At 66.2% G+C, this 11,652-nt stretch overlaps 1 protein-coding gene across 1 annotated transcript; it reads right to left on the reverse strand.

Moving 5' to 3' along the window:
- Positions 1–286: 286 nt before the first annotated feature.
- Positions 287–11,428, reverse strand: LOC147596896 (uncharacterized). The gene is made up of 10 exons (XM_086769251.1): positions 11,396–11,428; positions 8,806–8,832; positions 5,703–6,017; positions 5,520–5,621; positions 4,397–4,711; positions 2,530–3,480; positions 1,438–1,788; positions 1,069–1,185; positions 435–712; positions 287–313 (listed from the first exon to the last, which is right to left on the reverse strand). The coding sequence occupies exons 1-10, from the start codon at positions 11,418–11,420 to the stop codon at positions 287–289; spliced, it is 2,508 nt and encodes an 835-aa protein (XP_086625377.1). The 5' UTR covers positions 11,421–11,428.
- Between the last annotated feature and the right edge of the window lie 224 nt (positions 11,429–11,652).

Below are 11,652 nucleotides of genomic sequence, written 5' to 3' on the forward strand. Positions count from 1 at the left end.
GGGGGGCTCTGGGTGCTGGGGGGCTCCGTGGGGTGCTGGGGGGGTGCTGGGGGGGTCTGGGTGCTGGGGGGCTCCGTGGGGTGCTGGGGGGGTCCTGGGGGTGTCTGGGTGCCGAGGGGCTCCATGGGGTGCTGAGGGGGTCCTGGGGGGGTCTGGGTGCTGAGAGGCTCCGTGGGGTGCTGGGGGGGTCCTGGGGGGGTCTGGGTGCTGGGGGGCTCCGTGGGGTGCTGGGGGGGTCCTGGGGGGCTCTGGGTGCCGAGGGGCTCCGTGGGGTGCTGGGAGGGTGCTAGGGGGGTCTGGGTGCTGAGGAGCTCTGTGGGGTGCTGGGGGGGTCCTGGGGGGGTCTGGGTGCTGGGGGGCTCTGTGGGGTGCTGGGGGGGTGCTGGGGGGCTCTGGGTGCTGGGGGGCTCCGTGGGGTGCTGGGGGGGTCCTGCGGGGGTCTGGGTGCTGGGGGGCTCCGTGGGGTGCTGGGGGGGTCCTGGGGGGCTCTGGGTGCCGAGGGGCTCCATGGGGTGCTGGGGGGGTCCTGGGGGGGTCTGGGTGCTGGGGGGCTCTGGGGAGCGCTGGGGGGGGGTGCTGGGGCCCGGACCCAGTTGGACCGCAAGGGCAGGAGGGGCTCCTGGCACGGGGGCAGGGTGCTGCGATGGGGGGGGAGACGGGGGCTCTGCTGGGGGAGCAGAAACCCCAGCGGGGCTTGGGTCTGGGTCCACACCTGGGCAGGGAAGGGACACAGAGGTCTGTGAGGCCCCCGCACCGCCATCTCCAGCCCCCCCTGCCCTGGGTGCTGGGTGAAGAGCACCCCACCCACGTCCCCAGCCCCCACCCATCGATCCATCCCTCTTTCCTTGCCACCCATGCCCACCCATGCATCCATTCTCCCACACATCCTTCCTTGCCCTCCATCCAACAATCTACCCAGGCTTTCTCCTCACTTTCTGTCCCTCCACCCAACCATCCTGTCCCCTCTTGGGCTGTCCACGTGTTGTCCCTTCCGCCTTTGCACCCACCCCAGCCCAACATTCATCCTTTTCCCTGGAAATTTCCTCCAAGCAATTCCTTGCTTAGTACCATCTGGATCTGCTGGAGGACGTGTGCTCCTCACGGTAGCTTCTGGGCCAGGATGTGTGCTCCGTGTGGTAACATCTGGATCCAGTTCTGCAGGAGGACGTGTGCTCCTCATGGTACCTTCAGCACCTGGTTCTGCTGTGCTCCATCTGGTAACATCTGGACCCAGTTCTGCTGGGGGACGTGTGCTCCGTGTGATACCTTCTGGATCCGTTTCTGCTGGAAGACGTGTGCTCCTCATGACAGCTTCAGGACCTGGTTCTTCTGTGGGACGTGTGCTTCTCATGGTACCTTCAGCACCTGGTTCTTCTGTGCTCCGTGTTGTAACATCTGGATCCAGTTCTGCTGGGGGATGTGTGCTCCGTGTGATACCTTCTGGATCCATTTCTGCTGGAGGACGTGTGCTCATCGTGATAGGTTCAAGACCTGGTTCTGCGGGAGGATGTGTGCTCCTCATGGTACCTTCAGCACCTGGTTCTGCTGTGCTCCATGTGGTAACATCTGGACCCAGTTCTGCTGGGGGACGTGTGCTCCGTGTGATACCTTCTGGATCCGTTTCTGCTGGAGGACGTGTGTTCATCGTGATAGGTTCAAGACCTGGTTCTGCTGGAGGACGTGTGCTCCTCACGACAGCTTCAGGACCTGGTTCTTCTGTGGGACGTGTGCTCCTCAAGGTACTTTCAGGACCTGGTTCTTCTGTGGGACGTGTGCTCCTCATGGTACCTTCAGCACCTGGTTCTTCTGTGCTCCATGTGGTAACATCTGGATCCAGTTCTGCTGTCGGATGTGTGCTCCGTGTGATACCTTCTGGATCCGTTTCTGCTGGAGGACGTGTGCTCATCGTGATAGGTTCAAGACCTGGTTCTGCGGGAGGATGTGTGCTCCTCATGGTACCTTCAGCACCTGCTTCTGCTGTGGGACGTGTGCTCCATGTGGTACCATCTGAGTCCAGTTTCACTGAAGTATGCGTGCTCCTTATGGCACCTTCTGGACCTGGTTCTGCTGCAGGATGTGTAGTACTCATGATACCGTCAGAACCTGGTTCTTCTGCTGGAAGAGGTGTTCTCCTCATGGTACCTTCAGCACCTGGTTCTGCTGTGCTCCATCTGGTAACATCTGGATCCAGTTCTGCTGGGGGATGTGTGCTCATCATGATAGGTTCAAGATCTGGTTCTGCTGGGGGATGTGTGCTCTGTGTGATACCTTCTGGATCTGTTTCTGCTGGAGGACGTGTGCTCCTCATGACAGCTTCAGGACCTGGTTCTTCTGTGGGATGTGTGCTCCTCACGACAGCTTCAGGACCTGATTCTTCTGTGGGACGTGTGCTCCTCAAGGTACTTTCAGGACTTGGTTCTTCCGTGGGACGTGTGCTCCTCATGGTACCTTCAGCACCTGGTTCTTCTGTGCTCCATCTGGTAACATCTGGATCCAGTTCTGCGGGAGGATGTGTGCTCCTCATGGTACCTTCAGGACCTGCTTCTGTTGCAGGATGTGTGCTCCTCCGGGTATCATCTAGACCGAAATCTGCTGAAGAACGTGTTGTCCATTTGGTACCATCTGCACCTAGTCCTGGCGGAGGACGTGTGCTCTTCACAGTACCTGCAGGACCTGGTTCTCCCAGGTTCTGGTTACTCCACACAGCATCACCTGCTGGGACCGCCATGGTGGGGGCCAACTCCTGCCTCGCTTTGGGCCTGGTGCCTTGCGTGGTACCAAGCGGATCCTGCCCCACTTTGGCTTGAGTGGCATCAAGAGGCTCCTGTCCTACTGGCTGTTGGGTGAGCTGGACGGCAACTGCCGCGCCCTGTCCCGTTCGTGGTTGGGCGGCACCAACTGGATCCCACCCTGCCTTGAGCTTGGTACCTTGCATGGTCCCAACCGAAGCCCGTCCTGGTGGTTTCCTGGTGGTCTGGTTGGCCCCAGCCAGAACCTGCCCAGCTTTGGGCCGGGTGATCCGTACAGTACCGGTTGGATCCCTCCCCGCTTTGGGCCGGGGGATGCGGCTGGTACCAACTGGATCTTGTCCCGCCTTGGACCTGTTGGTGCCAGTTGGATCCCATCCCGCCTTGGACCTGTTGGTGCCAGTTGGATCCCGTCCCACTTTGGACCTGCCGGCACCAGCTGGATCGCGTCCTGCCTTGGGCTTGGTGCTCTGGATTACGCCGGCCGGATCCTGTTCTGCTTTGAGTCGCGAGATCCTGATGATACGAACGGGATCGCGTCCCCCTTTGGCTTGGGTGGCACCGATCCGACCCTGTCCCGCGGGGCGCTGGGTGCCGGGGGCGGCACCGGTTGCGCCCCATCCCGCGGGGCGCTGGGTGCCGGGGGTGGTGCTGGCCGGACTCCGTCCCGCGGGGCGCTGGGTGGTGCTGGCCGGCGGCGAGGTCCCGCTTGGTGACAGCGGGTCCCCTTGCCCTGCAGCGAGGAGAGGGTCGCTGAGCCCCGCGCCGGGAGGGCACCCAGGGCCAGGGCAGGGCCACCCTTGGGTGGGGTCGTGGGGAGGGACCCCAGCAGGCAGGGGAGGCGCATGGGGGGGGGGTGTGCTCCCCAAATCTGCCCCAGCCCCCAGCCCCACCACCGGGGGGGTCCCACGTCACCCACCGGGACCTGACACGGGGGGGCCAGTGTGAGGCCTGCGGCGTGCGCGCTGCACACGCGCTGCACATGCACTGCACATGCAAAGCACACGCAATGCACATGCACTGCACACGCAATGCACACACATTGCACCCTGCCCACGCATGCACTGCACGGACTCAGTGTCCTCGCGCACTGCACACACGCACTGCACCCTGCCCACGCAAACTGCACGGCCACGGTGTCCCCATGCATGCACACGCACACTGCACACGCACTGCGCGCTGCTCACGCACGCACTGCACAGACTCGGTGTCCTCATGCACTGCACACACGCACTGAACAGACTTCCCGGCACATGCATGCACACACGCACTGGACCCTGCCCACGCCTGCACTGCACACGTACACGCACTGTGTCTGCATGCACTGCACATGTATGCACTGTACAGAGTCAGTGTCCCTGTGCAGCGCACACACGCACTGCGCCCTGCTCACGCATGCACTGCACAGAGTCGGTGTCCTCGTGCAGCGCTCACACGCACTGCGCCCTGCCCACGCACGCACTGCGCAGAGCCGGCGTCCTCGTGCAGCGCACACGTGCAGCGCACACACGCACCGCGCCCTGCCCACGCACGCACCGCACACGCACTGCACTGCTGTGCTTCACCCCAGGGACCCCCGCGCCGACCCCCTGTCCCGGAACCGCTGCACGGGAGCGCGGACCGCGGCGCCCGCTGCGGCGCCCCTGCACCTGCGCAGACCACGGCGGCGTCCTCCCGGTGCTGGCAGTTGGTGACACCCCAGGGGGACGCCGGGCACCCCAGCAGCGACGTCTCGTCCCCCCGGCACCTCACGTCATCCAGCCAGATGGGCCCGCTGCCCTCGCCGAAAAAGGCCGCCCGGGGCGCGTCGAGCGCGGGCCCGCAGCCCAGCTGGCGGCAGACCACCGCCGCGTCCCGCAGCCCCCAGTCGTCGTCGCAGACGGTGCCCCAGCGCCCGGCGTGGAAAACCTCCAGGCGGCCGGCGCAGCGCCCCGCCGTCCCCGCCAGCCGCACGCTGGGAGCCCCTGGGAGAAAGGCCGCGGTCAGGGCCGGCGCGGGGTCGCGGGACCCACGGGCGGGGGGACACCTGGGCACCCCGCGCCGGCGCGCGCCCCACCTACCACGCCACGCCTGCGCACGTCGTAGCGCGCGCACGGTACCCGCGCGTGCTGCACCTGCGCGCACCTTGCTCGTGCACACTGTAGCCGCGCACGTCACGCCTGTGCACACCGTAGCCGTGTACACCTTAGCTGTGCGCACCATGCCCGTGCACAGCCTGCCTGTGCACGCCACACCTGCGCACACCGTGCCTGTGCATGTTGTGCCCGTGCACACCTTGCTCGTGCACACCATCGCCGTGCACACCCTGCCTGTGCACGTCACGCCTGTGCACGCTGTGCCTGTGCAAACCATCCCCGTGCACGCTGTCTGTGCACACCGTAGCTGTGCACGCTGTGTCTGTGCACGCTGTACGTGCACACGCTGTACCCGTGCACACCTGTACCTGCACGTGCTGTAACCCGTGCACGCTGTAACCTGTGCGCGCTGTAACCCGCATGTGTTGTAACATGTGTGTGCTGTAACCCGCGTGTGCTGTAACCTGTGCACGCTGTAACCTGTGCACGCTGTAACCCGCGTGTGCTGTAACCCGCGTGTGCTGTAACCTGTGCATGCTGTAACACGTGTGCTGTAACCCGTGTGTGCTGTAACCTGTGTGTGCTGTAACCCGCGTGTGCTGTAACCTGTGTGTGCTGTAACCCGCGTGTGCTGTAACCCGCGTGTGCTGTAACCCGTGCAGGTAACTCGCACGCGCTGCCTCTCCGCGCGGCCTACCTGCGCACGCTGCACCCGCGCAGGCCGTAGCGGGCGGCTGGCTGCCGGCGGGCGCGGGGGTCCCGGGGGGCTCGCTGGTGCCGAGGGGCTGGAAGGGGTGAGCTGTGGGGTGGATGGCGGGGGTGAGGCCGAGGGTCCCCGCCCCGGCCCCTCCGCTCGCCCGCCCTGGCGCCCGCGGCCCACCTGAGCAGACGGCGCTGGCGTCCTCTTCGTGGGCGCAGACGTGGGCCCGCCAGCCGCGATGGCGGCACAGCGCCAGGCGCTCCTCGCCGCCCCGGCACCGCAGCCCGTTGAGCCAGATGGGGCCCGCGCCCTCCCCGAACCAGGCTCCGGCCGGGGCGGCCAGCGCGGTCCCGCAGCCCAGCTGGCGGCAGACCACCGCCGCGTCCGGCAGCCCCCAGTCGTCGTCGCAGACGGTGCCCCAGCGCCCGGCGCGCTGCACCTCCACGCGCCCGGCGCAGCGCCCGGGGCCGCCGGCCAACCGCACGGGGAACGGGCCTGCCGACAGCCGCGCTCAGGCGCCCGGGCCCGCGCCTCGCCCACGCCCACCGGGACACACCGGGACCTGCTGGGACCCACTGGGACCTACTGGGGTCCTTCGGGATAACTGGGACCCACTGGGACCTGCTGGGACCTACTGGGATCCTTCGCACTAACTGGGACCTGCTGGGACCTACTGGGGTCCTTCAGGCTAACTGGGAGCCACTGGGACCTACTGGGAGCCACTGGGACCTACTGGGGTCCTTCAGGCTAACTGGGACCCACTGGGACCTGCTGGGACCCACTGGGACCTACTGGGGTCCTTCAGGCTAACTGGGACCCACTGGGACCTACTGGGATCCTTCACAGTAACTGGGACCCACCGGGACCCACTGGGACCTACTGGGACCCACTGGGACCTATTGAGGTCCTTCAGGCTAACTAGGACCCACTGGGACCTACTGGGACCTACTGGGGTCCTTCACACTAACTGGGACCCACTGGGACCTGCTGGGACCTACTGGGATCCTTCACACTAACTGGGACCCACTGGGACCTGCTGGGAGCCACTGGGACCTACTGGGGTCCTTCAGGCTAACTGGGACCCACTGGGACCTGCTGGGACCCACTGGGGTCCTTCACATTAACTGGGACCCACTGGGACCTGCTGGGACCCACTGGGACCTACTGGGGTCCTTCGGGCTAACTGGGACCCACTGGGACCTGCTGGGACCCACTGGGACCTACTGGGGTCCTTCGGGCTAACTGGGACCCACTGGGACCTACTGGGATCCTTTGCAGTAACTGGGACCCATCGGGACCCACTGGGACCTACTGGGACCCACTGGGACCTACTGGGGTCCTTCAGGCTAACTGGGACCCACTGGGAACTACTGGGGTTCTTCAGGCTAACTGGGACCCACCGGGACCTGCTGGCGTCTTCTGCGCTAACTGGGACCCACTGGGACCCACTGGAACCCACTGGGACCTACCGGGATCCTTCGCGCTAACTGGGACCCATCGGGGCCCACTGGGACCCACTGGGACCTGCTGGGACCCACTGGGACCTACTGGGGTCCTTCAGGCTAACTGGGACCCACTGGGACCTACTGGGATCCTTCACAGTAACTGGGACCCACCGGGACCCACTGGGACCTACTGGGACCCACTGGGACCTATTGAGGTCCTTCAGGCTAACTAGGACCCACTGGGACCTACTGGGACCTACTGGGGTCCTTCACGCTAACTGGGACCCACTGGGACCTGCTGGGACCTACTGGGATCCTTCACACTAACTGGGACCCACTGGGACCTGCTGGGAGCCACTGGGACCCACTGGGGTCCTTCACATTAACTGGGACCCACTGGGACCTGCTGGGACCCACTGGGACCTACTGGGGTCCTTCACGCTAACTGGGACCCACTGGGACCTGCTGGGACCCACTGGGACCTACTGGGGTCCTTCGGGCTAACTGGGACCCACTGGGACCTACTGGGATCCTTTGCAGTAACTGGGACCCATCGGGACCCACTGGGACCTACTGGGACCCACTGGGACCTACTGGGGTCCTTCAGGCTAACTGGGACCCACTGGGACCTACTGGGATCCTTCACAGTAACTGGGACCCACCGGGACCCACTGGGACCTACTGGGACCCACTGGGACCTATTGAGGTCCTTCAGGCTAACTAGGACCCACTGGGACCTACTGGGACCTACTGGGGTCCTTCACGCTAACTGGGACCCACTGGGACCTGTTGGGACCTACTGGGATCCTTCACACTAACTGGGACCCACTGGGACCTGCTGGGACCCACTGGGACCCACTGGGGTCCTTCACATTAACTGGGACCCACTGGGACCTGCTGGGACCCACTGGGACCTACTGGGGTCCTTCACGCTAACTGGGACCCACTGGGACCTGCTGGGACCCACTGGGACCTACTGGGATCCTTTGCAGTAACTGGGACCCATCGGGACCCACTGGGACCTACTGGGACCCACTGGGACCTACTGGGGTCCTTCAGGCTAACTGGGACCTACTGGGACCTACTGGGGTCCTTCGGGCTAACTGGGACCCACTGGGACCTGCTGGGACCTACTGGGGTCCTTCGGGATAATTGGGACCCACTGGGACCTACTGGGACCTACTGGGGTCCTTCGGGCTAACTGGGACCCACTGGGACCTGCTGGGGTCTTCTGTGCTAACTGGGACCCACTGGGACCTGCTGGGACCCACTGGGAGCCCTGCCCCCACTGGGACCTGCTGGTATACTTCATGCTAACTGGGACCCACTGGGACCTCCTGGGGTCCTCCATGCTAACTGGGACCCACTGGGATCCCTGCCCACACTGGGACCTGCTGGGGTCCTTTGCGCTAACTGGGACCTGCTGGGACCTACTGGGACCCACTGGGAGCCCTGCCCCCACTGGGGCCTGCTGGGATCCTTTGCGCTAACTGGGACCCGCTGGGACCTACTGGGACCCACTGGGAGCCCTGCCCACACTGGGGCCTGCTGGGATCCTTTGCGCTAACTGGGACCCGCTGGGACCTACTGGGACCCACTGGGAGCCCTGCCCACACTGGGGCCTGCTGGGATCCTTTGCGCTAACTGGGACCCGCTGGGACCTACTGGGACCCACTGGGAGCCCTGCCCACACTGGGGCCTGCTGGGATCCTTTGCGCTAACTGGGACCCACTGGGAGCTCCCCCTCATTGGGACTTACTGGGAACTGCTGGGAGCCACTGGGCCAGGGCCCTCCCCCTCCCCAGTGCCCCACCTCCCCCTCCCACCCCTCCCAGTACCTGTGCTGCGGGGTCCCAGCAGCCCCACTGGAGACGGAGCGGAGATGACTGGGGTGACGCAGACGTCCAGCACCCCACCCCCGTCCTGGGGCACCCAGCAGCAGGGACCAGCGCCCAGTGCCCGTCCCAGTGCCCCATGGCCAGTGACCAGTTCCCATCCCAGCGCCCAGTGCCCGTCCCAGTGCCCCATGGCCAGTGACCAGTTCCCTGCCCAGCGCCCAGTGCCTGTCCCAGTGCCCCATGGCCAGTGACCAGTTCCCCGTGACCAGCAACCAGTGCCCAGTGCCCTTCCAAATGCCCAGTTCCCCAGTGCCCAGTGCTCTTCCCAGTGCCCTGAGACCAGTGACCAGTTCCCATCCCAGTGCCCAGTACTCTTCCCAGTGCCCCGTGCCCTTCCCAGTGCCCCATGACCAGTTCCCATCCCAGTGCCCAGTGCCCAGTGCCCAGTTACCAGTTCCCACCCCAGTGCCCACTGCCCTTCCCAGTGCCCAGTGCCCTTCCAAATGCCCAGTTGCCCATGCCCAGTGCCCTTCCCAGTGCCCTGTGACCAGTTACCAGTTGCCATCCCATTGCGCAGTACCCATCCCAGTGCCCAGTGCCCTTCCCAGTGCCCTGTGACCATTACCCATCCCAGTACCCACTGCCCTTCTCAGTGCCCCATGCCCAGTTCCCTTCCCAGTGCCCAGTACCCCAATGGTTAGCGCCCTTCCCAGTAACCCCTGACCAGTGCCCAGTGCCCTGCCCAGTTCCCTGTGACCAGTGCCTTTCCCAGTGTCCATGACCAGTGCCCAGCTTCCCATGCCCAGTGCCCTTCCCAGTGCCCCATTGACCATCATCAACCAGTGCCCAGTGCCCAGCAACCAGTACCAGTGCCCAGCGCCCTTCCCAATTCCCTGCGACCAGTGCCCAGTGCCCTTCCCAGTGCCTACTGCCCCATGACCAGTGCCCAGCGCCCTTCCCAGTTCCCTCTGACCAGTGCCCAGTGCCCTTCCCAGTGCCTACTGCCCCATGACCAGTGCCCAGCGCCCTTCCCAGTTCCCTCTGACCAGTGCCCAGTGCCCTTCCCAGTGCCTACTGCCCCATGACCAGTGCCCAGCGCCCTTCCCAGTTCCCTCTGACCAGTGCCCAGTGCCCTTCCCAGTGCCTACTGCCCCATGACCAGCGCCCCCCCAGCAGTGCCAGTGCCAGTGCAGTGCCAGTGCCAGACCCAATCTCTCCCCCCCAGCACCCACGCCCCACCCACGCCCCACGCACGCCAACCCCACGCAGTGCAGTGCCAGTGCAGTGCCAGTGCAGTGCCAGTGCTGTACCCAACCTCCCCCCCAGCACCCACGCCCCACGCACGCCCCACGCACGCCAACCCCACGCAGTGCAGTGCCAGTGCAGTGCCAGTGCTGTACCCAACCTCCCCCCCCAGCACCCACGCCCCACCCACGCCCCACGCACGCCAACCCCACGCAGTGCAGTGCCAGTGCAGTGCCAGTGCTGTACCCAACCTCCCCCCCCAGCACCCACGCCCCACGCACGCCCCACGCACGCCAACCCCACGCAGTGCAGTGCCAGTGCAGTGCCAGTGCTGTACCCAACCTCCCCCCCAGCACCCACGCCCCACCCACGCCCCACGCACGCCAACCCCAAGCAGTGCAGTGCAGTGCAGTGCCAGTGCTGTACCCAACCTCCCCCCCCAGCACCCACGCCCCACCCACGCCCCACGCACGCCAACCCCAAGCAGTGCAGTGCAGTGCAGTGCCAGTGCTGTACCCAACCTCCCCCCCCAGCACCCACGCCCCACCCACGCCCCACGCACGCCAACCCCACGCAGTGCAGTGCAGTGCAGTGCCAGTGCTGTACCCAACCTCCCCCCCCAGCACCCACGCCCCACCCACGCCCCACGCACGCCAACCCCACGCAGTGCAGTGCCAGTGCAGTGCCAGTGCTGTACCCAACCTCCCCCCCAGCACCCACGCCCCACGCACGCCCCACGCACGCCAACCCCACGCAGTGCAGTGCAGTGCCAGTGCTGTACCCAACCTCCCCCCCCAGCACCCACGCCCCACGCACGCCCCACGCACGCCAACCCCGTGCAGTGCAGTGCAGTGCCAGTGCTGTACCCAACCTCCCCCCCAGCACCCACACCCCACCCACGCCCCATGCACGCCAACCCCACGCAGTGCAGTGCAGTGCAGTGCCAGTGCTGTACCCAACCTCCCCCCCCAGCACCCACGCCCCACGCACGCCCCACGCACGCCAACCCCGTGCAGTGCAGTGCAGTGCCAGTGCTGTACCCAACCTCCCCCCCAGCACCCACGCCCCACGCACGCCCCACGCACGCCAACCCCGTGCAGTGCAGTGCCAGTGCCAGTGCCAGTGCTGTACCCAACCTCCCCCCCAGCACCCACGCCCCACCCACGCCCCACGCACGCCAACCCCACGCAGTGCAGTGCCAGTGCCAGTGCCAGTGCTGTACCCAACCTCCCCCCCAGCACCCACGCCCCACGCACGCCCCACGCACGCCAACCCCACGCAGTGCAGTGCCAGTGCCAGTGCAGTGCCAGTGCCCGCGCAGTGCCGGCCGCGCCGCCGCGCTCACCCAGCAGCAGGAGGCCGAGGGCCATGGCGGCGGGGCCGGGGCCGGGGCCGCGGGGCCAAGGATGAGTCAGGGCCGGGGGGAGGGGGGGTGGGGGGGGAGGGGGGCGCCGGGACCCCCCGGCTGGGTGGGGGAGGGGCGGGGTGTCCCCCTGGCTGCGCGTGTCTGTGTGCCCCCCCCCCCCCAAACCGCGGGGAGGCTCGGGCCGGGGCAGCGGGGGGTTAACGGCGGAGCCACGCGGCGCCCAGGGGACACGCGTG

Source organism: Chlamydotis macqueenii, chromosome 34 (assembly GCF_036417535.1).
Source record: "Chlamydotis macqueenii isolate bChlMac1 chromosome 34, bChlMac1.mat, whole genome shotgun sequence".
Lineage (NCBI taxonomy): Eukaryota > Metazoa > Chordata > Aves > Otidiformes > Otididae > Chlamydotis > Chlamydotis macqueenii.